General features: G+C 43.7%; 1 protein-coding gene across 1 annotated transcript in view; it reads left to right on the forward strand.

Annotated features, from left to right (window-relative positions):
* DNAH8 (dynein axonemal heavy chain 8) overlaps positions 1 to 26,775 on the forward strand; it is a 591,778-nt gene that overhangs the window by 262,211 nt on the left and 302,792 nt on the right. Inside the window, exon 34 of the mRNA XM_077812184.1 lies at positions 10,998 to 11,238. Within this exon, the coding sequence (XP_077668310.1) occupies positions 10,998 to 11,238 (241 nt within the window). The remainder of the gene's footprint in view (positions 1 to 10,997; positions 11,239 to 26,775) is intronic.

Below are 26,775 nucleotides of genomic sequence, written 5' to 3' on the forward strand. Positions count from 1 at the left end.
AGGTTTTTGCGGGTCTACAGCATTCAGATCTAAGTTACACAAATTCAAGACACCCAGACTTGAAGGAATATTCTGATCAGAGATTTTTGGATCCTACACTAATGGATCTGAAAATGAGACAAGTCCCCTATTCTAATTCAAGATGTTTTATATGATGAGGAAGAGGAAGTTGAGGTTCCTGTACAGACAAATATTTTGCACAACCAGGACTTTATGGGCATATCCTCTCCAGACAAAAACATTTGAATTGCCTAAGCTGCTTCACCATCTGAGGATGCCATTAAATTCCAAGAATTAATCAGCAGAATGGCTTCTATGTTGAAATTGCCTTCAGTTTCATTGGAGGAAACTTTGCACCCTGTTTTTGACATAATTGAAAATACTTCTTCAAATAAGGTTTCTCTGCCCCTTTTGAATGGTTTATGACAATCAGCGAAATCAAAATGGAATACCCCATCTTCTTGACAGCCAATTGTAAGAAAGGTGGATACGCTTTACCAGATTCCGTCAGAAGGGACCAGGAATGGAGAGCAGTACAGCATTGCACAGACCACCCAGAATGTTTTTGGAGAGTGTTCGGCACAACTTCCTGGTGCAAGTGCTAGAGGAACCAACTCCGGGTCATACTCCTCTTGATCTGCTGCTCACAAACAGGGAAGAATTGGTAGGGGAAGTAGAAGTGGGTGGCAACCTGGGCAGCAGTGATCAAGAGAAGTCGAGGTCAGGATCCTAACAAAAGGAGGAAGGGAGAGCAGCAGAATGTGGACCCTGGACTTCAGAAAAGCAGACTTTGACTCCTTCGGGGAACTGATGGGCAGCATCCCCTGGGAGGCTAATATGAGTGGGAAAGGAGTCCAGGACAGCTGGCTGTACAGTAACTCCTCACTTAAAGTCATCCCGGTTAACATTGTTTTGTTGTTACATTGCTGATCAATTAGGGAACATGCTCATTTAAAGTTGTGCAATTAGGGAACATGCTCCACTATTACGTTGTTTGGCTGCCTGCTTTCTCCACAACTGGAAGGCTCCCTATGCCGCCCCAACACCCCACAGCACCTCCCGCCCTCCGGCAGACCCCACGGATCAGCGCCATCCCCCTCCTCCCCCCGCCTCCTGCCCGTAGCAGTCAGCTGGTTTGTGGTGTTTAGGAGGCAGGAGGGAAGGGGGAGGAGCAAGGACTCGGCGCGCAGGCTCCCCCACCCTCCCCTGTCTCCTGAACACCACAAACCAGCTGATTGCCCTGGGCAGGAGGTGGTGGGGAAGGGAGTGGGAGCCTGCGTGCCGAGTCCTCATTCTTCCCTCCTGCCTCCTAAACACTGCAAGCCAGCTGATTGCCCCGGGCAGGAGGGAGGGCGGAGGAGCGAGGACTCGGCTTGCCACCCCCTTCCCTCCTGCGGTGGCAATCAGCTGGCTTGCTGCATTCAGAAGGGAGGGGAGAGAGGGGGGAGGAGCAACGACGCAGCGTGCAAATTAAAGGGGGAGCAGGTGGGGGGGAGAAGAGGAGGGTCAAGGGTAGAGGCTTGGGGGAAGGGGTGGAGTGGGCGGGCTGAGGGTTGAATGATGATGATCCTGACAGGGAGTGCAGCTCCAAAGTGATTAGGGTAGTTGGTCACCTAATGACTTGCTATAAAGAAATTTACCAAGAAAAAAAAAGGAAAGCAAAACAACAAACTCTAGATTTGTTTTTTCGAGTTCAGAAAGTTCAGCAAGAGGAGCAGCTGGACAATCCACCCTCTTCCACTGTCTGACTCCACCACTCAGCCAAGCTTCATACTCAGCAATGATGATTGTAGTGTTAAATTGCTTGTTCAGGAGTCAGTGACCCATATGACTGCCGGTGCTGAAAGCCAAAAAGAAGCCACTGGCATGAAGAATGAAGTGCTCAACCCCAAGACAAAAACCAAACTTGTTTTTTGGAACGTACGGACAATGTACGAAACAGGGAAGCTAGCTCAGGTCACAGCAGAGATGAGATGCTACAGCTTATACATCCTGGGTGTCAGCGAGAGCAGATGGACAGGATCAGGAAGATTAACAACAGCCTTGGGAGAAACTTTGCTGTTTTCTGGACGGGATGATGGAGAACACCATGAGGGTGTTGCCATCCTTTTGAAGAAGGGAGTGAAGCATTCCCTGCTTGAATGGAAAGCCATCAGCAGCAGACTTATGAGGGCCAGACTGAAAGGGAAACATAATATCACTCTAATTCAGTGCTATGCTCCGACAAATGACAGTGATAAAGAAGTAAAGGACAAATTCTACCTTACACTATAGGCGAAGTTAGAGTGACTACCATGCCATGACCTAACTATCGTCATGGGAGACCTGAATGCCAAGGTCGGTAAGGACAACACAAACAATGACAGACCAATGGGAAGACATTGGTGTGGCACCATGAATGAAAACAGAGAAAGTGTTGTTGATTTCTGTAACATGAATGACCTAGTCATCAGCGGAACCCTGTTTGAACATTGTGAAATTCACAAGCTCACATGGTGTTCTCCAAACGGCAGAGGTAAGAACCAGATTGATCATATCATGATCAATGGCAAACGGCGACGCTCATTGACAGATGTGAAAGTGAGAAGGGGTGCAGATGTTGGCAGCGACCACCACCTTGTGACAGCCTCCATCAAGCTAAAACTGAGAAGTGTGGGTCCACCAAACAAGGGACATAGACGTTATGATATTGACAAGCTAAAGTCCCTTGAAATACAGAAAGTCTTCGTTCTGCAGTTAACTAACAGGTTTCAAGCACTTGCAGACCTTGATGAAGAGGAGGGGAACGCAGATGAGGAGATTAACAAGAAGTGGGACAAAGTAACAGCAATTTATAAACAGAGCAGTAAAGCCTGTCTAGGTTACAGGCAGAAGAGAAGGAAGGAGTGGATTACACACAGCACATGCAATGCCATAGAAACCAGATGAACCCTGAAGAAAAAAGTTTTAGACACAAAATCCCAGAAGCTAAAGGATAGCAAGACACATCAGGAGATCAAATGCCAAGTGAGAGCGGACAAACGGCATTATATTGATAATCTGGCAACACAAGCAGCTGCTCGTGGTGAGCAAGGAGCTGTCTACAAAATGATGCGGCTTATCAGTGGTAAACGCCAGACACCAACAAATACTCTCATCAGGAACAGACAAGGACACCTACTAACAACCGAAAAAGAACAAGAAATGCGCTGGACAGAGCATTTCAAAGAATTGCTGAACAGGGAGCCACCTAAAGAGGAAACAAACATCCAGGAGGCAGAAGAAGATCTTGATATTAACATAGACACCTCAACTAAGGAAGAGATCATTCAAGTCATCAAATCCTTAAAAAATGGGAAAGCTCCTGGCAAGGATAACTTGAATGCAGAAATGTTCAAGGTAAATCCTAAATTAGCAGCATCTATCCTGGCCCCTCTATTTACATCAGTCTGGGAAAGGGAAAAAGTGCCAGATGAATGGACGAATGGGGTTATAGCGAAGATACCAAAGAAAGGAACTCTCAGTGATTGTAATAACTGGCGTGATATCACACTTTTATCTGTGCCAAGCAAAGTACTGTGTAAGATCATAGTCCAGCGTATATCTGAGGCAGTTGATAGTATTCTTAGAAAAGAGCAAGCTGGTTTTCCGAAAGGGCATGGTTGCACATACTAGATCTTCACTCTACGAAACATAATAGAACAGTGCTTAGAATGGCAATGGCAACTCTACGTAAATTTCATAGACTTTGAGAAGGCTTTTGATAGCATTCACAGGACCAGCCTATGGTGCATTCTGTGTGCATATGGAATTCCTTTCCGTATAATCAATGTCATCAAAAGCTTCTATTTCAATTTTACATGTAGTCTTGAACACAGTGAGCTCAGTTTTGAAGTCAAAACAGGAGTACGTCAGGGGTGTGTCATGTCTGCAATCCTCTTCAATGTTGCTATCGACTGGGTAATGCAGCGTACAACAGAAGATGTTCCAAGAGGCATTAAATGGACACTCTTCTCATCCCTTGAAGACCTGGATTTCGCAGATGATGTTGCTCTCCTATAACATACCCAACACCATATACAAGAAAAAACAACTTGACTCAACGCATTCAGCCAGAAATTGGACTGAAAATCAACCTCAATAAGACAAAAAGAAAAGGAGTACTTGTGGCACCTTAGAGACTAACCAATTTATTTGAGCATGAGCTTTCGTGAGCTACAGCTCACTTCATCAGATGCATACCGTGGAAACTGCAGCAGACTTTATATATACACAGAGAATATGAAACAATACCTCCTCCCACCCCACTGTCCTGCTGGTAATAGCTTATCTAAAGTGAGCATCAGGTTAGGCCATTTCCAGCACAAATCCAGGTTTTCTCACCCTCCAGGGGCTAGATAAGCTATTACCAGCAGGACAGTGGGGTGGGAGGAGGTATTGTTTCATATTCTCTGTGTATATATAAAGTCTGCTGCAGTTTCCACGGTATGCATCCGATGAAGTGAGCTGTAGCTCACGAAAGCTCATGCTCAAATAAATTGGTTAGTCTCTAAGGTGCCACAAGTACTCCTTTTCTTTTTGTGAATACAGACTAACAGGGCTGTTACTCTGAAACCTCTCAATAAGACAGATATCATGACCTTTAATATTACCTCACCATCACCAGTACGGATTATGTTCTCACCAATGTAGAAACATTCACGTACTTGGGCAGCACCATCAGCCAGGATGGTGGAACAAGCCAGGACATCTGGAACAAAATTAATAAAGCCAGGAACGCTTTCAGGAGCTTAAATACAGACTGGAATTCATCAAAATACAACACAAAACCAAACTTAAGATTTATCAAAGCTGCATACTTTCAACACTACTTTATAGTGCAGAATGCTGCGGAATGATAAAGTATGACATGTCCAAACTGTCTTCATTCCGTACAACTTGTCTCAGAAAAATCCTCCATATCTTTTGGCCCAGAACAATCTCAAACCAAGATCCATTGACACCATGTAGCCAAGAGGATCTGAGCACCATCATTGCCAGGAGGCGTTGGAGATGTATCAGTCGTGTGCTTTGGATGGAAACTGATTCGATCACCAGAGTAGTAATAAGATGGACACTTGAAGGCAAGCAAAAACGAAGGTGCCCGAAAACAACATGGCGAAAAGCTGTGGAAGCCGAGCTGAAAAACCTGGGGCACAGCTGGGGAACCATTGGAAGACTTGCCAGAAACGGACAGGAATGGAGCAGCTTCATCACTGCCCAAAATGCCAGAGGTGTAATAGGAACATCATGATGATGATGATGATGATGATCTGATAAGGGTATGGATCCTCTGTCAGCACCTATTCAGTCTATATTAAGCTATATTTAAAGAATAAAGGTTTATCTATTGCACCATTAAGGGGGCATTTAGCTGCAATAGCAGCTTTTCATGTGCAAATTGATGGTAAATCAGTATTCTCACAGGATGTTGTTAAAGAGGTTTTTTAAAGAGTTACTAAATTTGTATCCCCCAGTAAGAAATTCTATAGTGCCATGGGATTTGAATTTAGTAATATCACAGCTTATGTCTCTACCCTTCGAGCCCTTATCTTCTGTTCCATATTTAATCTGTCATGTAAGAGTGCTGTTATTATAGCAATAATATCATACAGGAGGGTTAGTCAATTTCAGCTTTAATGGCTGACCCTCCATTTATAAGTTTTTATAAGGACTATGTAGTTTTTCATCCACATCCAAGATTCATACCAAATGTCATTTCTGACTTCTATGTCAATCAATCCATTATTCTACCCCAGTCTTTTTTGCCAGATCTCATTCAAATAATGGTGAATCAAAATTACACCGTTTGAATGCAAAATAATTTTATCATTCTATTTCAATAAGACTGAGGATTTTAGTTCTTCACAGTAATTTTTTCATATGCAGGCTAACTTTAAAAGGAATTCCATTTCTGCATAAAAATTTCCTAAATGGGTCAGAGTATAATTGAAAGTTATAAAAATGCATCACGATTTCCTGTTCAACTGAGAGCACACTCCATTAGAGTATTGGTGGCCTCAGTGATGTTTGGAAAATGTCCCATTAGTAGAAATTTGTAGAGTCACCACATGGATTCTATACATACATTTACAAAACATTATTTGTTAGATTTTGCAACCAAGTAGCATGCCAAGTTTGGTAGATCAGTTCTTCAGTCAATGTTTAGTTAGGACTCCTTTCCCACCATCTGGTTTTCTATATGTACTGCTGATTAAACTATCCCAAGAGTGGGAATATGAAGAGAACACTCAGGTAAGAAATTAAGGTTATTTACCTGTAACCAAAGTTCTTCAGGATAGACTTTGCACATTCATAATCCCTATCCTCTTTCCTCTTTTTTGTGGAGTACTGTCTTCCATCGGCTCAGCATTAGCAATGGAAGGAACTGAGACAATAACAGCTGTCATGCCCTCTTTTATAGCCATGCCCTTAGAATATGTTCAGATGCTGAGGGTGGGGACAGAGAGGGACATATGAACAATTGGTTAGGCACTACTAGTACAAGGCTGCACTGTTCAACAGCACTAATCGACACATATCCAAAAATGAGAATATTCAGAATCCATTTTGAAGAACCTCCATTACAGGTGTGTACCCTTCATTTCTTCGTGGTGCCGAAACCTTTCTGTTCAAAGTATGTTCTTTCCAAAATTCCTAGGAAATAGTTCTCCCTTCATTTGTTTTAGCCCTTGCCATGGATTTACAGGGTCTCTGCTATGTTCTGGCCTTTTAACAGCCTATTGTTAAAGTAACCCCTGTAGTGTACCAGATCCCAAGGGTGCACACTTTCTCACAAGGGCAGGCCACACAACCTCAACTGCTCCTAGACTGGGCCTTTGTGCTCCAGCAACCCCTGTTTCTCACTGTGAGCTCTTACAGTGACTCCACCTTAGTTCAGACTCCTGTGGAGACTTCTATATCTTCAAGAAGCAATGGAAATTGAGTATCTGTAGTGAAGGAGGGCAGCCTTTTCCGAACAAGGTAGCATTTCTTAGTGAACTGGAAGTCCTTAGTTTATCACGGTAAAGCAAAGCTCAAGTCAGAGTTCATATTGGTAGGAGCAATGGCTCCAAGATGCCATGTCTTCTGAGACCCATCTTGGTTCCAAATCAATCTGTGTGAGTCCAGTGGCATCCTTAAAAACAATCCCTTGACAATGTATCCCTTTCTTTCTAGCTGTGGTCTTTTCACCCTGCTTCTGTGCAGAGTGTTAGAGGAAGTAGCTAAACTTACTCTTGGCTGTAGGTCACTAGGTGTTAATGCCCTTGCTGTTGGCTTTGCAGCTGCCAGTGCAGGGACTTCCATTTATATGTATTTATTCTATTCAGTTCATGTAAATATACCTGGTTTCAAACCAGATCTTGTCTACACTATAACTTACTTTGGTATAATTGTGACGTTCCCCTGGTGTTATCTGGACCGGTGATCTGCTAAGTCACTGAAATCCTCGACTCTGAGAGCCAGCCTTACCCTTCTCCGCTGTGAGAACCCCCATTCCTGGGCTATTCATGCACAGCCTCTGGCATGTCAGCTGCTTGGATTGTGAACCCGAATGCCACTAGCCAATATCTCCGGTCCCAGACACAACCCTAGGAACCTCCGTCTTGTAGTGTCCCGTTATGCCCGCTGGACGCTGCAAGCTTATGTGAGTTTGTCAGTTTAACAAATAAATTGATATGTACCAGCCTTGTTATCCCAAGGGGAGTCTCTGACATGCTTCAAACCAAACGCACTGCTTCAGGTACAACAAACAAACAAATTTATTAACTAGAAAGATAGATTTTAAGTGATTATAAGTCAAAGCACAAGTCAGATTTGGTCGAATGAAATAAAAGCAAAACGCAGTCTAAGTTGATCTTAACACTTTCAGTGCCCTTACAAACTTAGATGCTTCTCACCACAGACTGTCTGGTTGCCCTTCAGCCAGGCTCTCCCCTTTGGTCAGCACTTCAGTCGCTTGGTTGTGGTGGTGTCTGTAGATGTAGGTGAAGAGAGAGAAAGAGCATGGCAAACGTCTCTCCATTTTATCATGTTCTTTCTTCCCTCTTGGCTTCACCCCCCCCCCCCCGGGTCAGGTGAGCATTACCTCATCGTAGTCCCTGACTGACCAAAGGAAGAGTGGTGACTCACTGAGAGTCCAACAGATCCTTTTTTGCAGTCTAGGCCTTTGTTCCTGTGAGGCTGGGCTGGGTGTGTGAACTGCCCCTCTGTTCCTGGAGAGTTTTGCCTGGGCTTGTTTTAAGCTATGAGGACACATTTTCAGCCTCATAACTATGTACATGAAATTACAACCTATAACATTACTGTAACATTACTATAACAACAATGCTCAGTGCATCATGAGCCTTCTGAAGACACCCGACATGACACACCTTGCATTGGATACCACACAATCACATTATAAGGATGAACATGGGGGTGCAGGGTGTTCCCCCGAGATACAGAGTGTCACAATAACTTAAGTCACTCAGGGATGTGAATAATCCAAACCGCTGAGCAAGGTAAGTTATACCGACCTAAGCACTGGAGTTGACAGCGCTATGTCGGCAGGAGAGCTTCTTCCGCCAACATAGCTACCACCTCTTGTGGGAGGTGGAGCAATTAAGCTGACTGGAGAGCTCTCTCCCATCAGCATAGGGCGTCTTCACCAGAAGAACCTCCGTAGCACTTCTAGTGTAGATGTAGCGCCAGATTGCATACATGACACCAGTCATGCCTCCCTCCCTTTTATGCTCAGTGTTATAGAAATACTGTCACAGGGTACCTGGTCCCTGTGAGTAGAGCTGGACTAAGCTCCCTTGTGTCAGAAAAGGTGAGCCAAATTCAGACAATTAAAGGTGATTGGGCTATACCTGAAGCTTTAAAGGGCAGGAAATGAAGGAGGAGAGAGTGATTGAGACAAGCTGTGCCTGGGGAAGATCAGCCATAGTGGAGTGGAGCTAACTCCAGTGGTGTGTCTCTGGAGCAAAGAGCCAGGTGGCTGGGGAAGCAGCCCTGGGGCTGCTGCTCCATGAAGGGAGGACAGCAGATTAAAACTGAGAAGCTGTCAGGAGCAGGAGTGCCAGAGATCCGTCTGAGGAGTGGCCCTGAAGTCTGAGACAAAGGAGAGAGTTAAAAGACGGTTTTCTGTTTGTTTACTTGCCTGTTTTAAGAAAATGAACCATCCTCAAGGAGATTGGGAGTGACAGTGTGTTCTTGAAAGCTGGGAAGAAGCTCCACCCTGTGACAAATACATAGTGAGCAGCTAAACTAAAACGAACATATGGATCATAAAAATATAACCAAAATTCTTACATTGATCACGCACCTTGGAAGGTGTTGGCACTGGTTTTATGACAAAAAGAAAAGGAGTACTTGTGGCACCTTAGAGACTAACAAATTTAGTCTCTAAGGTGCCACAAATACTCCTTTTCTTTTTGCGAATACAGACTAACACGGCTGCTACTTTGAAACCTGGTTTTATGACCTATTACAAAAATGTGTATAACATACCCTGCTATCTCCCAACCCCCCATTGTCCTATGACTGCAGAGGTGTTAACTGCCCACTTCAGTTTAAACGGGCTCCTACACCATGTGTGAACCCCTGATGCTTAAGAAGTCTGTCCCACCTTGTATTTATCTTGGACGCTCTGATTACCTTTTCCAGGTATGAAGAAGAGCTCTATGAAGTTCAAAAGTTTGTCCTCTCTACCAACAGAAATTGGTCCAATAAAAGATATTATCTCACCCACCTTGTCTCCCTCATATCATGGGACAACACATCTACAACAATAATGTGACACAAATGACATCCCTAGAAAGCTAAAGGTATATCTCAAACATTCAGAGTGCAGACCCTAATTGTTCTCTGCACATATCATTCCATCTAAAATGCCAGGGCCTTAGGGCCAGAAATTGCTTAGGCAAGATGTTAAAATCCTACACCAGTTGTTATGCTAGATATCTGGGAAATATTTCTGGAGAAGAAATTGAGACTCCGTCTACAAGTCTCTATTGGCATTGTTGGAAATAGTTTGAGGAACACTTGCTAAGTAGGTTTCCATTCTTCTACAGGCCATCCTTTGGTAGGAGGGTGTTACTGGGTTGGTTCCCAAATAATTCTTTAAATTCCAAGACTCTGGCTTTATATGGGGGGACACTTCCACTTCTATCTATTATACTAGTCTAATCATTAAAACTGCTTTTTTCTTTTCTACTTAGGGATTCACTGCTCACTACTTCCTATTAGTGAGGTGACAACCTGTTCTGCAGAATGTGAAATTTCTTATCTGCTTTTCTTTCTGCTAGCAGGTTCTCCTCTCATCAATCCACTGTGCTAATCTGGTAAACAACTGGAATACAATTTGTAACAGATTTTTTTCTCTAAAGGGAGAATTAGACAGACATATTTGCTTGACAATTAGCTGTAATATACCAAGTATGTCTTAATGCTACTAATAAGTTGCTGAAATGACATCTTTGGAAGAATATTACTGATTACCTGAATTGAAGGATTAAGTTTAGTTCTGAAGCATTCAGCAATTATATTGATCTCTCTCCAAATTTCAAATTAACCCATTAGTAATGAATGAGGGTAGAAATGGCTAAGAGAAAATTATCAGATAATAAATCTTGCACTTGCATTAGAAGATTACTTTCTTGGAGTTCTGTTTAATCCACCACCTGTGTGAGAATGGGATTGAAGGGATAACATTATGCTTTTTAGAACAGTGCTTACAATGATTTTTGCAGGAAAGATAGACACTGATATCACTGGTACACTATTTAAATGAAATTGATATAAGTCAACAGACTAATTGTTGAGCCATTGTTACTGAGAAAATAATTTTGGTGAAACAATGGTGTCTGTTTTAAATCGCCTGTTTTTTTTCAAATATACATTAAAATAGTTCAAGGTCCTTTTTGATAAAATATTAAATCAACAATATAAGAAGTGTACAAATGTATCAATTATTATTATTTACTGAATTAAAGGTGCCGCAAACTTCCCAAAGGACTTAAAAACTGGCAAGCATTTTTAGACCTCAAGAAAAGAATAGATGATTTTAGTGAGTCATGTCCACTGTTGGAAATGATGACTAATAAAGCAATGAAGGAGAGACATTGGAATCGCATTGCTGAAACAACAGGACATCAATTTGATGTGGAATCAGATTCTTTTTGTCTTCGAAACATCATGGAAGCACCACTTCTTAAACATAAAGATGATATCGAGGTAAGTGCATACATTGCTTTTGATCCTTCAATTTATATTTTCAGGAAAGAACAAAATATTAATTGTATAAAGGTTATATTTATGATGCATTTAAGGACTTTTTGATTATGAAATAAAACACTATTCTGAAACAATGCATGGTATGTTAAATAGTTGTTGTCCATTATAGAATCATAGAAATGTAGGGCTGGAAGGGACCTCAAAGGTCATCTAGTCCAATCCCCTCTGTGCTGAAGCAGGTCCAAGTATACCTAGATCATCTCTGACAGGTGTCTGACGTGTTCTTAAAAACCTCCAATGACTGGGATTCCACAACCTCCCTTGATAAGCTATTTCAGTACTTAACTATCCTTGTAGTTAGAAAGTTTTTCCTAATGTCTAACCTAAATATCCCTTGCTGCAGATTATACCCATTACTTCTTGACCTACTTTCAGTGGACATTGAGAACAATTGATCACCATCCACTTTACAACAGCCCTTAACATATTTGAAGACTGTTATCGGGTCCCCTCTCAGTCTTCTTTTTTCAAGACTAAACGTACCCAGGTTTTTAAACCTTTCCTGTACCTTTTATCATTTTTGTTGCTCTCCTTTGGACTCTCTCCAGTTTGTCCTCCTCTTTCTTAAAGTGTGGTGCTTAAAATTTGACATATTAATCCACCTGAGGCCTCACCAATGCCAAGTAGAGTGGAATAATTAATGCTTATCTCTTATATGATGCCCTTGGTAATGCACCACAGAATGACATTTGCTTTTTGCACAAATGCATCACATTGTCGACTCCTATTCAGTTTGTGATCCAGTAAAATCCTCAGATCTTTTTCAATAACAATGTTATTAGTGTGCTGCTTTTCCTTTGGTCTGCTTGCCCCTCTAAGGGTGTCTTCCAAAGTGCTAGTTAACACTGTTTTCCTCTGGCAAAAAGGGTTCATGTATACCAACGTTGAGATTGCCTGCTCAGAGCACCATTCCTGGAAAAGGCTCACAAAGCTGCGGTCCCACAGCTCAGATTCTGTTCTGAAGCAACATGTATTTGTCATCACCAAGAGCAGAATGACACCACATGGGTCAATATTACTTCTGGGAATAATCAGATATCAACCTCCACATATGTTTATTTCTGTCAGAGAGCAGGATTCAGAAGCTGGTGGCCACAGGGTGCAAAGTCATTCGATCTCCAGTCACATCTGTCAGGGCTTTGTCTGGGATCAGAATGATGGTCACTTGCACCAACATACTGCTGGGTCTTGAGAAATTAAATCTAGCTACATGAGATTTGAGAGGTAATAATTAATATAGGTTATTCAGATGCTTTTATCATATCTTTAGCCTTGAGAAAGTATACCCAGGGCCTGGTCTATATGTAAGGCTGTATATATATAGAGAGAGAGCTAAGTTATTAACATATAAGGATCCAGTCAAGACAAGGGCAAAGCTTTTATTTCTTTCTATGTTTTTTTTTTAATTTTTATAGTAAGTCTTAATATGAGCCAAAATCCTCAGACTTTAAAATCCAGATAATAAACATTTCCAGCTCACTAGAAATGCAAGTGGGTGCAGGATGTTCCTCTCTTCCGGACATAAGAATTCTTGGAGCTGCCTCACTTCTAATCTCTACACCAATGAGGAGAATTCCCACTTGGGATTAAAATCTTATATTAAAAATCCAGATGAAGCATCCCTTTGATCCCTTTTCAGAAGTGCCCTTAGACTTTTTAAAAGGCTTATCTCCTTTCAGTCATTTCAGTAAATAGCGTTTTCAGAAGTTAAGGTCTTATTGGGGGACAGCGGCTGTTCACCTCTTCATGAGGACATAGATGTACTGAGAGTTAATTCTTTATTCCCAAAATAAATCCAGTTACAAAAAATTATTTTCCCCATCACTTTTGCCCCCTATAAAAAAAACCTTTAAAAACAGAACAAAAAATGAAACAAAAACCTTCCACTCTTTTGGCATACTCTTGATGTCAAAGGTCTAAAAATCAACATTGAATGTAGTACCCAATTCAGAAAAATCTCTACTTCTCTTGGTCTGTATACCCATCATAAACAAATGAAAAACAAGCAAAGAAAAACAGAAGAAATATTGCAGTTTTTTTATTAGATGGCTAAGTTGGTGCATTTCAGATGCTTTCAAAAGTAGAAATCTTTTTTCCCCTTGAAAATTTGTGCTTATTTATTCAAAGTAATTGAAGATTCATATATAACAGAGAGAGATATCCAGTGTCCACCTGGTCGTGTTTCCACACCATCACTAAGATTAACCATTTAAACATGTAGGCTTCATCAGTCTCTGCCTTTGGAGGTAGGGATTTGCACATTATGCTCCCTTAAAAAAGGGAGACACGTCTACCTCCTCATTCGTTCTTTGTTTCTCTCCCCAATGATTCACTGTTATTGGACATCGCATTGCAGTGGATCTGTGGACTTTCTCTGTGAAGAACAGGAAAACTTAACCCAAAATCTCCTTTATTCTAGCAGGAAAGTCTGGAGAGAGCTAAGCCAACTGACAAAAGCATTATAGTTCTGAGGAAGGCTTAATCTGTCAAATTCGGCTCCATTTTCTTTAGAGGCATGATATATCTGTCCTCCAATATTTGAGGTGAAATTTGAAGTTTTCCCTGCTGGAGGAAGTGTTTTTATACGATTTTTTCTGTCTAATAACCTGAGAATTAAAGTTTAAAGGAATTAGCTCTACAAAGCAACTTTGGAAGTATTTCAGACTGAATAATGCAAGTATAGCCGCTTCAAGCTGTGATTAACAGGTCTGGGACCTTCCTCTAAAGAACTGCAGCAAGGGTGAGCCCCACTGTAATAGATCTATAGCCCTTCCCTCTAGAAGAAAGGAAAATTTTCAGGTAAGTTAAAGTTTTCCTATTCCTTATCTCCCCACAGTAGTCTAAACCAGTGGACAAATTGTTCTTCATTTGATTGGACTAGTCACAAAGCAGAACACTTTTTTCAGCCAAGAGACTCTAATTTCTTTTCTGCTTCCAGCTGTTCCATTGTTTTATGGAAGATGACAAACAGCTTTAATAGCTTCAATCACCACAGCCACAGAAATTTTCTCTCCAGATAGCAAGCTTTTCCTGTTTAGAGGCATGATCAACAGAGCCCACAGTACTTGTAATTTCTCTTTATCCACTCACTTTAATACTTCTGATAGTCATATTGGGGTTAGAAGTCTTTCACAAGTGGTGGCAACTTCAGACTCCAATTTGGAACCACTCAATCAGGTATACTTGGGCCCATAGCCTTTATAGAGGCACAAGGTTGGGCAGTCTCCTTTTAGAAGCCCAATACACTTCTCAATTGCCAGAAGGGAGAACATTGTGAACTCAGGAGCTATTCAGCTCCAGGGTGAACACTCCCTCAAACTGTCCAGTTCTTCTTTAAGTGATTGCATATGTCCATTCCATTTCTAGTGTGGGTACAACCTGCGCAGTCACTGGAACTTTTTTCCTTCAGTGATACCTGTTGGCACAGCTCAAATGCACTATGCGGCAATCACAGACAACTGGTGCCTCTCCATATTGGAAGCTCTGTAGCCAGCTGCCTGGGAGAGAGACAGGGGCTGACTCTGAGCATGCTGGAGGGAGGAGGGCTCTGGCTCGCTCGGCCACTCTGGAAGCCGAGCCTGGGCAGGGGGCAGTCCACCACCACTGCATCCAGGTGCTCTCCCAGGCAACTGCTGTGCTGCACCCCTGGTCCCGCCCCTTCTGCTTCAGCTCTGGCTCTGACCCTTGTGCTCCACACCTAGGTGGCTGCTGGCGTGCGCTTGACCCTCCATGCCCCCCGATGCGTCGCCTCTGGCTTCCGTGTGCTGTTGACATCGGTATAAAGGGACCAGCCAACCAAGAGCCCTCTTAGTTTCTTCTTACTGCTTGTGACAGTCACTGGAACTGCTCTTCTTGCATTTGCAAGTTCTCTGAGCAGACTTTGTTCTCTTGTATTGTAAATAGTTTGTGTTATTAAGGTTATTAGTATTTAGCTAGGGTTTTTTTTGTTTGTTTGTTCTTTTACCATCTCAGGGTTTCAGTTGACACCCAGTGCTGAGGGATGCCTCGATCACCGGGCTTCAAGTCCTACATTTCCTGAAATAAGGCTGTTCTTGTGAGCGACCTGCGCTCAAGTTGCAGTTAAAGTACCTGTGGGAGCTTGTATTGGAGAGAGCTGCCAAATTTGAAGTGACTTTAAGCCTCGCATGAAGAAAGATTGTGAAGCCAGGCTAAAGCTTCTACTCATGAAGGTGGCTTTGAGACCTCCATCTGAGTCAGGTCAGTCAGACTCTGCACTGACTGCCTTGACATCAGTAAGGAGTGTGCCTCCTGCTGTACCTGAGTCCCAATACCACTCACCATCCCCAATGCCTAAAAAGAGGCATAAAACTCAGACTGCTGAAAGGAAGAGATCCGCGGCACCGAAGTCTGCTAGGCATGGAGATAAGAGTAGAGTGCAGTCTAAGGCCTGGTCTACACTAAAGCGTTAGGTCAATGTAAGGCAGCTAATGTTGACCTAATTATGTTAGTGTACATACTACAGCCTTGCTCCTGCCGATTTAAGTGCCCTACTACACCGACATATAACTTTACCTCCACGAGAGGCGTAGGGCTTATGTCAGTGTAGTTAGGGCCATGCAGTGTTCCTGTACACACTGTGTTACTTACATCTATTGGCTGTCATTCTTGTAAATTTCACGGCTCTGCTGGAGCCATGAAATTGACAAGAAAGCTGGCTCCCAGTTCCCCAGCCAGATTGCTTCCCGGTTTCCACTTCAGGCAGGGCTGCCACCCAGGCTCCCAGCTCAGGCTGCTGTCAGGACTCCCTGCTCCCGGGACCCCACTTCCAGCTGAGCTGCCACCCAGGTTCACTTTAAGGTCAGAAGGGACCATTATGATCATCTAGTCCGACCTCCTGCACAACGCAGGCCACAGAATTTCACCCACCAACTCCTGTAACAAACCTCTAATCTATGTCTGAGCTATTGAAGTCCTCAGATCATGGTTTAAAGACTTCAAGGTGCAGAGAATCCTCCAGCAAGTGACCTGTGCCCCATGCTGCAGAGGAACACAAAAAAACCCCAGGGCCTCTGCCAATCTGCCCTGGTGGAAAATTCCTTCCCAATCCCAAATATGGTGATCAGCTAAACCCTGAGCATGTGGGCAAGACTCACCAGCCAGACATCCAGGAAAGAATTCTCTGTAGTAACTCAGATCCCACCCTATCTAGTGTCCCATCACAGGCCATTGGGCATATTTACCTCTAATAGTCAAAGATCAATTAATTGCCAAAATTAGGCTATCCCATCATAGCATCCCCTCCATAAACTTATCAAGCTTATTCTTGAAGCCAGATATGTTTTTTGCCCCCGCTGCTCCCCTTGGAAGGCTGTTCCAGAACTTCACTCCTCTGATGGTTAGAAACCTTCATCTAATTTCAAGTCTAAACTTCCTGATGGCCAGTTTATATCCATTTGTTCTTGTGTCCACATTGGTACTGAATTTAAATAATTCGTCTCCCTCCGTGGTATTTATCCCTCTGATATATTTATAGATAGCAATCATATCTCCTCTCTGCCTTCTTTTAGTTAGGCTAAACAAGCCAAGCTCTTTGAGTCTCCTTTGAGGTTTTCCATTCCTCGGATCATCCTAGTAGCCCTTCTCTGTACCTGTTCCAGTTTGAATTCATCCTTCTTAAACATGGGAGACCAGAACTGCACCCAATATTCCAGATGAGGTCTCACCAGTGCCTTGTATAACACCTCCTTATCTCTACTGGAAATACCTCTCCTGATGCATACCAAGACCTCATTAGCTTTTTTCATGGCCATATCGCATTGGCGGCTCATCATCATCCTGTGATCAACCAATACTCCGAGGTCCTTCTCCTCCTCTGTTACTTCCAACTGATGCGTCCCCAGCTTATAATAAAAATTCTTTTTATTAATCCCTAAATGCATGACCTTGCACTTTTCACTATTAAATTTCATCCTATTACTATTACTCCAGTTTACAAGGTCATCCAGATCTTCCTTTATGATATCCCGGTCCTTCTCTGTATCGGCAATACCTCCCAGCTTTGTGTCATCCGCAAACTTCATTAGCACATTTCTGCTTTTTGTGCCAAGGTCAGTAATAAAAAGATTGAATAAGACTGGTCTCAAAACCGATCCCTGAGGAACTCCACTAGTGACTCCTTCCAGCCTGACAGTTCACTTTTCAGTACAACCTGTTGTAATCTCCCCTTTAACCAGTTCCTTATCCACCTTTCAGTTTTCATATTGATCCCCATCTTTTCCAATTTAGCTAATAATTCCCCATGTGGAACCGTATCAAATGCCTTACTGAAATCGAGGTAAATTGGATCCACTGTGTTTCCTTTGTCTAAAAAGTCTGTTATCTTCTCAAAGGAGGAGATCAGGTTGGTTTGGCATGATCTACCTTTTGTAAAACCGTGTTCTATTTTGTCCCAATTACCATTTACCTCAATGTCCTTAACTACTTTCTCCTTCAAAAAATTTTCCAGATGTCAAACTAACAGGCCTGTAGTTACCTGGGTCACTTTTTTTCCCTTTCTTAAAAATAGGTTCCTAGCTCCCCGCTCCCATCCAGGCTGCTGCTTGGGCTCTCAGCTCCCTGCTCCCCTCCAGGAGCCTGGCTGCCCCCCTGGGCTCCCCATTCCCCACTGGGAGCACAGCTGCGCCTGATGGTGAGCTCCACACCTGAAGTCTGCTGCTGTGCTCACAGTGGGGAACTAAAACCTCGGGGTGGGGAAGGGCAGCCAGGCTCCTGGTGGGGAGATCTGAGCCTAGGGTGGGGGGAGCCAGGCTTCCGGAGGGGAGATCTGCGCCCATTGTCCAGTCGGCTGCCCTGTTGCTGGCGGGGAGTGGGGAGATGGGCGATCGGAGGGGAGCTGTGCACAGAGCTGAGAGCCCTGGCTCTGAGCTCCCCACACTGCTCCTCTTAAGTCAGCGGAAGAGTTTCTGGTGAGGACACACACCACCAACAGAAGAAAGGCAGTGTGGACATGAACCACTGTAGTAATTATTGCAGTGGCTGTAAATTGACCTAGCATAGGTTCACTTAAGTTTACAGTGTAGACATGCCCTCAGTCTAAGCACTCCTCTGCTTCAGTACCACAGAAGACAGCACCGTTGATTCTGGTCCATAGGCAGGTTCCATCAACTCCAGAGCCAGAAGGAGCTCCTGTCACACCTGTGGCACCTCACCATACCAACACTATCTCAGAACCAATCACACGGGAGGCAACTGTGGCTGCCAGGGCCTTCCTGCGTGTTAGGTTGATGTAAGCTACATTGCTCTGGGGGGGTGATTTTTTGAGACCCCTGAATGATGTAACGTATATCAGTTTAATCGGCAGTATAGACCAGGCCTCAGTCGTCTCTCCTGTGTTAGTGTCATGACCTACAGGCCTCAAACCTGGTCCACATGCACAGTCTCGCAACACCCCTCTACTGGGCTGCCTGCTAACAACTGCTTACCCAGGACCCATGAAGCCCAGCCTCAGTTTGAGCCTCTTATGTAAAATGTTTTTGGTTTTTGATGTCCCATTGGCACAGTCCTGGAGCAGCTGATTGGCCCTTTGGCCTTACTTAATCCAGCAACAGGAACAGGAAGCTGTTCAAACAACTGAGATCCACCCTGCTCTGGACTGTGTATCTTGTGGCTCCTGCTCCTCAAGCTTGACTTCCCAGCTTCCTGACGTGGCTTGACTCTGGACCTCTGACTTGTGGTTCTGACCTCTGATTTGTCACCTGCCTCTGTCCTCCTGATATCCTAACTTGGCTTGACTGTGATTACTGTCTTGTGCTTCTGATCTCCAGTCTGTCTCTGGCTCCTGTCCTCCTGGTATCCTGACCCAGCAAATTCCTGACTGTTGACTCCGGCTCTGACCAGTAGGTGTCACTGCCCACTACTCAGGCCTCACAGTCAGGAAGCATTTACCTATGGGAATTTTGCATAGCCCATTCACTGAACCTTGATGCCCGTTACCTTCCAGGGGTACAGAATGAGCTAGCAGATTGCCTGCTCAGGTCTTTCTCCAGTTACCAGTAGTCCCTTTGCTTGGATGTAGCCATATGCATTTTCCAGCAGTGGAGGACTCCCCAAATAGACCTATTTGCCAACAAGTACAACAGAAAATGTCACCAATTCTGCTCCCTACAAGGCTACAGTGCAGATTCCATCACAGATGCTTTCCTGCTACCCTGGATGGGAAATGCTTTTTATTATGCTTGTCCCCCAATCCCACTGCTACACAGAGATCCTACTAAAGATCAAGTGGGCCAACGTCTATGTTTTGTTAATATCCTCAGCATGGCTCCACCAACTGGTTCTCCATTCTACTGGACCTCTCAGTGGTGACTCCAATTTCACTCCTGTTGCATTTGGATTTGATGTCTCAGGATCATGGCTGGCTGCTCCACCCAAACCTGTGATCCCTTCTTTTAACAGCCTGGAAGCTCCAGGAAATCCCAAAGAGCAGGCTTGTTTGGAGCAAGTTTGCCAGATCTTACTAGGTAGCAGAAAGCCCTCCACAAGGGCCACCTAGCTGTCAAAATGGAAGCCGTTGTCTCTCTGGGCTTGTCAAACCAGAGTCTCACCAATGCATTTGTCCATCCAACAAATGCTTGACTATCTGATGTACCTGAAACAGCAAGGCTCACTGACTTCCTACTTCAAGGTTCACCTGTCAGCAGTATCAGCTTTTCACCCTGACGTGGATAACTCTTCTTTTTTTTCCTAATGACATGACAAATTACATTCCTTGAAGGCCTGGAAAGATTGTACCCTCAGCTAAAGAAGCATATTTTTCCTTGGGACTTGAACTTAATTTTGTCTAAACTTATGGGACCACCATTTGAGCCTCGAGCAATGTGCTCCTTTCTACACCTTTCGTGGAATATGGTTTTCCTAATTGCTGTTACTTCTACCAGAAGGATCTCTGAACTGTGCACCCTCACATCTGAACCATTGTACACAGTCTTCTTTAAAGATGCAGTGTATTTACACCCTCATCCGAGGTTTCTCTCTAAGTTTCAAATTTTCATATCAATGTACTTACTTTTTTTTACCCAAAGCCACCTGCAAATACAGACAAGCAGTGGCTACACACATTGGATGTTAGACGAGCACTGGTGTTCTACATAGACAGGGCCAAACAGTCCACTCAACTGTCTGTGGCCTGAGGGGACAGAATGAAAAGTCTTCCAACCTCCAGGCAGAAAATTTAATCTTGGATAACTTCTTGTATCCGCATGTTATGATCTGACAGGCTGCCAGACAAACTGACGGACAACTCCGTAAGATTGCAAGTGTCCTCAATGGCATTCCTAGCACAGATTCCTATCCTGGACATTTGCAAAGCAGTAACCTGGTCATCCATGTACACTTTTTCCTCCCATTACACCATAACTCCTGGGAGAGTGGAGTGGGGGGAAGGGGGAAAGATTTCCAAGTGAAAAATGGCAGGGTTTTCAGGAGTAGGTAACAACCCCCACTCTTCTCCCAGAGCCAGAATAAGAACCTGGGGGTAAGGGTTCCCAACTGTTTCAACCCAGGGAGCCTACTCTTGGCTCAAAGCTAACTATATTCTTTTCTTCTTTTCTTTCTTCTTTCTCTCAGTTTACTTAATTTGCTGCTAGTAGCCTGTACTTTAAACTGACCTCACAGGGTTAATTGGTTTCTTTCCACCTCTTCCTCCTCCTCTCCCCCTGCCTTTCCACACTTTTGTTTTTCTAAAGTTTTAATGGAGGGTACTTTGAATACTTATGTAAAATGTTTTTGGTTTTTTGAACAAAGTATGACAGAGGTCTGCTATATTCCTCTGAAATTTTTTGGAGTAAAAGATCCATGGGCATCCATAGAGACAAATGTTTTACTGCCTTTTTGAACAGTCTCAAGGTAAAGACAGCACAGGTTAAGGCAGCTGTGTGGCAAAAATTGTACTTGGTGGCTAAGTTGTTACAAACAAATTGCACTACCTTAAAGAACTAAAAGTAGGAGTAAGTGATTTAAAGAAGTAAGTGAAAAGTTACAAATACCTTTTACAAAAATTGATAATACAGGGTTTGGAGAAAAGTAAACATTTGAAAGTTGTAAAAATGGTAAAAGGTAACTATTGTAAAAATATTAAAAGGGTAACAGTTGTGGTGTTACAAAAAGGAAGTTTTTGGTTTAATAATAAAATCCAGTTATATAAATGTAACTGTATGTGCAACTCTGTGCAGTCACAGATGGATGGAAGCTTGGTAATTAAATTATACAAATGGGTCAGGTAGAGTGGCTACTACCACCACTCACTATGCTTCTGTCCCCAGAAGCCTTTACAGCTATTCTGAGGGAAAATGGGCCCTTTTCCCACAGAAATGGTCTTTAAGGGACTGCTGCAGGCAGCAGGCAAAAAAAAATCTGTTCAAAATTATTTAACTATTGGGTAATGTAATCAAAATTACGAAAGGAATGTAAGGGGTTTCTATTAAAACTTAACTTGGCTGCCCCTGGCTGTCTCTAGTTGTACAAGATGGAAGTATAAACAGGGTACAGTTGTGTAGAAAAAAGTAATTGCTGTGCAAGGGATGTTATTCAAAAGAAAATTTTGTATGTGTGCACTGGAAAAAGGGGAACAATGATGGGAACACTGAGCCTTGGGGTGGGTCTTAGGGATCGGACTGTCGCTTTAGTGTGAGTGTATGAAAACTCTGTGGGCACGGGGGAGGCGGTTACACCTTGTGTAAAATTAATATGGCTAATATAATGTTATGGAGGTTAAACTATGGAAGGAATGTGCATTTTCTCAGGACGTGTGCAGTGTATATTGGAGAAAGGGTAAAAGAAATGCAAACAAAACATGGTACTTAATTAAAATCCTATAAGAGCTCCAAAAGGAGCCATGTCCTCTGGAATGCTGGCCGAAACATGAAGGGGCATATGAATGTTTAGCATACCTGGCATGTAGATACCTTGAAATGCTGGCTACAAAAGTGCCATGCGAATGCCTGTTCTCACTTTCAGGTGACATTCTAAATAAGAAGTGGGCATAGAATCATAGAATATCAGGGTTGGAAGGGACCTCAGGAGGTCATCCAGTCATCCAGTCCAACCCCCTCCTCAAAGCAGGACCAATCCCCAACTAAATCATCCCAGCCAGGGCTTTGTCAAGCCTCACCTTAAAAACTTCTAAGGAAGGAGATTCCACCACCTCCCTAGGTAACACATTCCAGTGTTTCACCACCCTCGTAGTGAAAAAGTTTTTCCTAATATCCAACCTAAACCTCCCCCACTGCAACTTGAGACCATTATTCCTTGTTCTGTCATCTGCTACCACTGAGAACAGAACCTCTTTGGAACCCTCTTTCAGGTAGTTGAAAGCAGCTATCATTCTTCTCTTCCGCAGTCTAAACAATCCCAGTTCCCTCAGCCTCTCCTCATAAGTCATGTGTTCCAGTCCCCTAATCATTTGTGTTGCTCTCTGCTGGACTCTCTCCAATTTTTCCACATCCTTCTTGTAGTGTGGGGCCCAAAACTGGACACAGTACTCCAGATGAGGCCTCACCAATGTCGAATAGAGGGGAACGATCACGTCGCTCTATCTGCTGGCAATGCCCCTACTTATACATCTCAAAATGCCATTGGCCTTCTTGGCAACAAGGGCACACTGTTAACTCATATCCAGCTTCTCGTCCATGGTAACCCCTAGGTCCTTTTCTGGAGAACTGCTGCCGAGCCATTCGGTCCCTAGTCTGTAGCGGTGCATGGGATTCTTCCGTCCTAAGTGCAGGACTCTGCATTTGTCCTTGTTGAACCTCATCAGATTTCTTTTGGCCCAATCCTCTAATTTGTCTAGGTCCCTCTGTATCCTATCCCTACCTGCTACCGTATCTACATCTCCTCCCAGTTTAGTGTCATCTGCAGACTTGCTGAGGGTGCAATCCACACCATCCCCCAGATCATTTATGAAGATATTGAAGAAAACCGGCCCGAGGACCAACCCTTGGGGCACTCCACTTGATACCGGCTGCCAACTAGACATGGAGCCATTGATCACTACCCGTTGAGCCCGACAATCTAGCCAACTTTCTATTCACCTTATAGTCTATTCATCCAGTCCATACTTCTTTAATTTGTTGGCAAGAATACTGTGGGAGACAGTGTCAAAAGCTTTGCTAAAGTCAAGGAACAACACGTCCACTGCTTTCCCCTCATCCACAGAGCCAGTTATCTCATCATAGAAGGCAATTAGATTAGTCAGGCATGACTTGCCCTTGGTGAATCCATGCTGACTATTCCTGATCACTTCCCTCTCCTCTAAGTGCTTCAGAAATGATTCCTTGAGGACCTGCTCCATGATTTTTCCAGGGACTGAGGTGAGGCTGACTGGCCTGTAGTTCCCTGGATCCTCCTCCTTCCCTTTTTTAAAGATGGGCATTACATTAGCCTTTTTCCAGTCGTCCGGGACTTCCCCCGATCGCCATGAGTTTTCAAAGATAATGGCCAATGGCTCTGCAATCACATCCGCCAACTCCTTTAGCACTCTCGGATGCAGCGCATCCGGCCCCATGGACTTGTGCTTGTCCAGCTTTTCTAAATAGTCCCGAACCACTTCTTTCTCCACAGAGGGCTGGTCACTTCCTCCCCACGCTGTACTGCCCAGTGCCGTAGTCTGGGAGCTGACCTTGTTCGTGAAGACAGAGGCAAAAAAAGCATTGAGTACATTAGCTTTTTCCACATCCTCTGTCACTAGGTTGCCTCCCTCATTCAGTAAGGGGCCCACACTTTCCTTGACTTTCTTCTTGTTGCTAACATACCTGAAGAAACTCTTCTTGTTACTCTTAACATCTCTTGCTAGCTGCAACTCCAGGTGTGATTTGGCCTTCCTGATTTCACTCCTGCATGCCCGAGCAATATTTTTATACTCATCCCTGGTCATTTGTCCAATCTTCCACTTCTGGAAAGCTTCTTTTTTGTGTTTAAGATCAGCAAGGATTTCACTGTTAAGCCAAACTGGTCGCCTGCCATATTTGCTATTCTTTCTACACATCGGGATGGTTTGTCCCTGTAACCTCAATAAGGATTCTTTAAAATACAGCCAGCTCTCCTGAACTCCTTTCCCCCTCATGTTATTCTCCCAGGGGATCCTGCCCATCAGTTCCCTGAGGGAGTCAAAGTCTGCTTTTCTGAATTCCAGGGTCCGTATTCTGCTGCTCTCCTTTCTTCCCTGTGTCAGGATCCTGAACTTGACCATCTCATGGTCACTGCCTCCCAGGTTCCCATCCACTTTAGGTTCCCCTGCTAATTCTTCCCGATTTGTGAGCAGCAGGTCAAGAAGAGCTCTGCCCCTAGTTGGTTCCTCCAGCACTTGCACCACGAAATTGTCTCCTACACTTTCCAAAAACTTCCTGGATTGTCTGTGCACTGCTGTATTGCTCTCCCAGCAGATATCAGGGTGATTGAAGTCTCCCATGAGAACCAGGGCCTGCAATCTAGTAACTTCCGTGAGTTGCCGGAAGAAAGCCTTGTCCACCTCATCCCACTGGTCTAGTGGTCTATAGCAGACTCCCACCACGACATCACCCCTGTTGCTCACGCTTCTAAACTTAATCCAGAGACACTCAGGTTTTTCTACAGTTTCATACTTGAGCTCTGAGCAGTCATACTGCTCCCTTACATACAATGCAACTCCCCCACCTTTTCTGCCCTGCCTGTCCCTCCTGAACAATTTATATCTATCCATGACAGTACTCCAGTCATGTGAGTTATCCCACCAAGTCTCTGTTATTCCAATTACATCATAATTCCTTGACTGTGCCAGGATTTCCAGTTCTCCCTGCTTGTTTCCCAGGCTTCTTGCATTTGTGTATAGGCACTTGAGATAACTCGCTGATCGTCCCTCTTTCTCAGTTTGAGGCAGGAGACCTGCTCTCTCGCGCGCTCCTGCTCATGCTTCCTCCTGGTATCCCACTTCCCCACTTACCTCATGGCTTTGGTCTCCTTCCCCCAGTGAACCTAGTTTAAAGTCCTCCTCCCTAGGTTAGCCAGCCTGCTTGCGAAGATGCTCTTCCCTCTCTTCGTTGGGTGGAGGCCGTCTCTGCCTAGCACTCCTCCTTCTTGGAACACCATCCCATGGTCAAAGAATCAAAAGCCTTCTCTCCAACACCACCTGCGTAGCCATTCATTGACTTCCACGATTCGACGGTTTCTACCCAGGCCTTTTCCTTCCACGGGGAGGATGGACGAGAACACCACTTGCACCTCAAGCTCCTTTATCCTTCTTCCCAGAGCCACGTAGTCTGCAGTGATCCGCTCAAGGTCATTCTTGGCAGTATCATTGGTGCCCACGTGGAGAAGCAGGAAGGGGTAGCGATCCAAGGGCTTGATGAGTCTCAGCAGTCTCTCTGTCACATCGTGAATCCTAGCTCCTGGCAAGCAGCAGACTTCTCGGTTTTCCCGGTCGGGGTGGCAGATAGATGACTCAGTGCCCCTGAGGAGAGAGTCCCCGACCACCACCACCCACCTCCTTCTCTTGGGAGCGGTGGTCGTGGAACCCCCAACCCTAGGACAGTGCATCTCATGCCTTCCAATCGGCGGAGTCTTCTTCTGTTCCCTTCCCTCAGATGTGTCATCTAGTCCACTCTCCGCATTAGTACCTGTGGAGAGAACATGAAAACGGTTACTTACCTGTATCTGCATCATTATCTCCTGCAAATGTAAACAAAGTTGTTTGTCTTAGTGATTGGCTGAATGAGAAGAAGGACTGGGTGAACTTGTAGGCTTTAAAATTTTGCATTGTTTGTTTTTTGAGTGCAGTTATGTAACAAAAAAAGTCTACATTTATAAGTTATACTTTTATGAAAAAGAGATTGCACTAGAGTACTCGTGTAAGGTGAACTGAAAAATACTGATTCTTTTATCGTTTTTACAGTGCAAATATTTGTATTCTGTGTTGTAATTGAAATCAATATATTTGAAAATGTAGAAAGCATCCAAAAATATTTAATACATTTTCATTGGTTTTCTATTGTTTAACAGTGCGATTAAAACTGTGATTAAATTTTTTTAATTGCAATTAATTTTTTGAGTTAATTCCTTGAGTTAACTGTGATTAATCAACAGCCCTAAGTAGGATTACAGAAGCATGGTGGAATAGCACTCATGACTGGAATACAGGTATTGACAGGTATATGCTATGTAGGAGAGATTAGCGATAATGATAAAGGTGGTGGGACAGCATTGTACATTGACAAAGTAGTAAAGTGTAAAGAAACAAGAAGTGATAGTATGGACAAAACTGGATCTGTTTGGCTCAAAATCACTTTGGAGAAGGATTGTAAAAGAGGTTTTGTTGGGATAGTGTTAGAGGTCTGCTGTAGCCCCCAGGGTCAGACTTAGATATGGATAGAGATCTCTTTAATATTATTACTATTGGGAATTGATTTGTAATGGAAGACTTTAACTTCCTGAGCATAGATTGGAGAATAAATGTTACTAAGTTAGCTCAGTTATTCCTGGATGTGATAG

The sequence above is a fragment of the Eretmochelys imbricata genome, chromosome 3 (genome assembly GCF_965152235.1).
Source record: "Eretmochelys imbricata isolate rEreImb1 chromosome 3, rEreImb1.hap1, whole genome shotgun sequence".
Classification (NCBI taxonomy): Eukaryota; Metazoa; Chordata; order Testudines; family Cheloniidae; genus Eretmochelys; species Eretmochelys imbricata.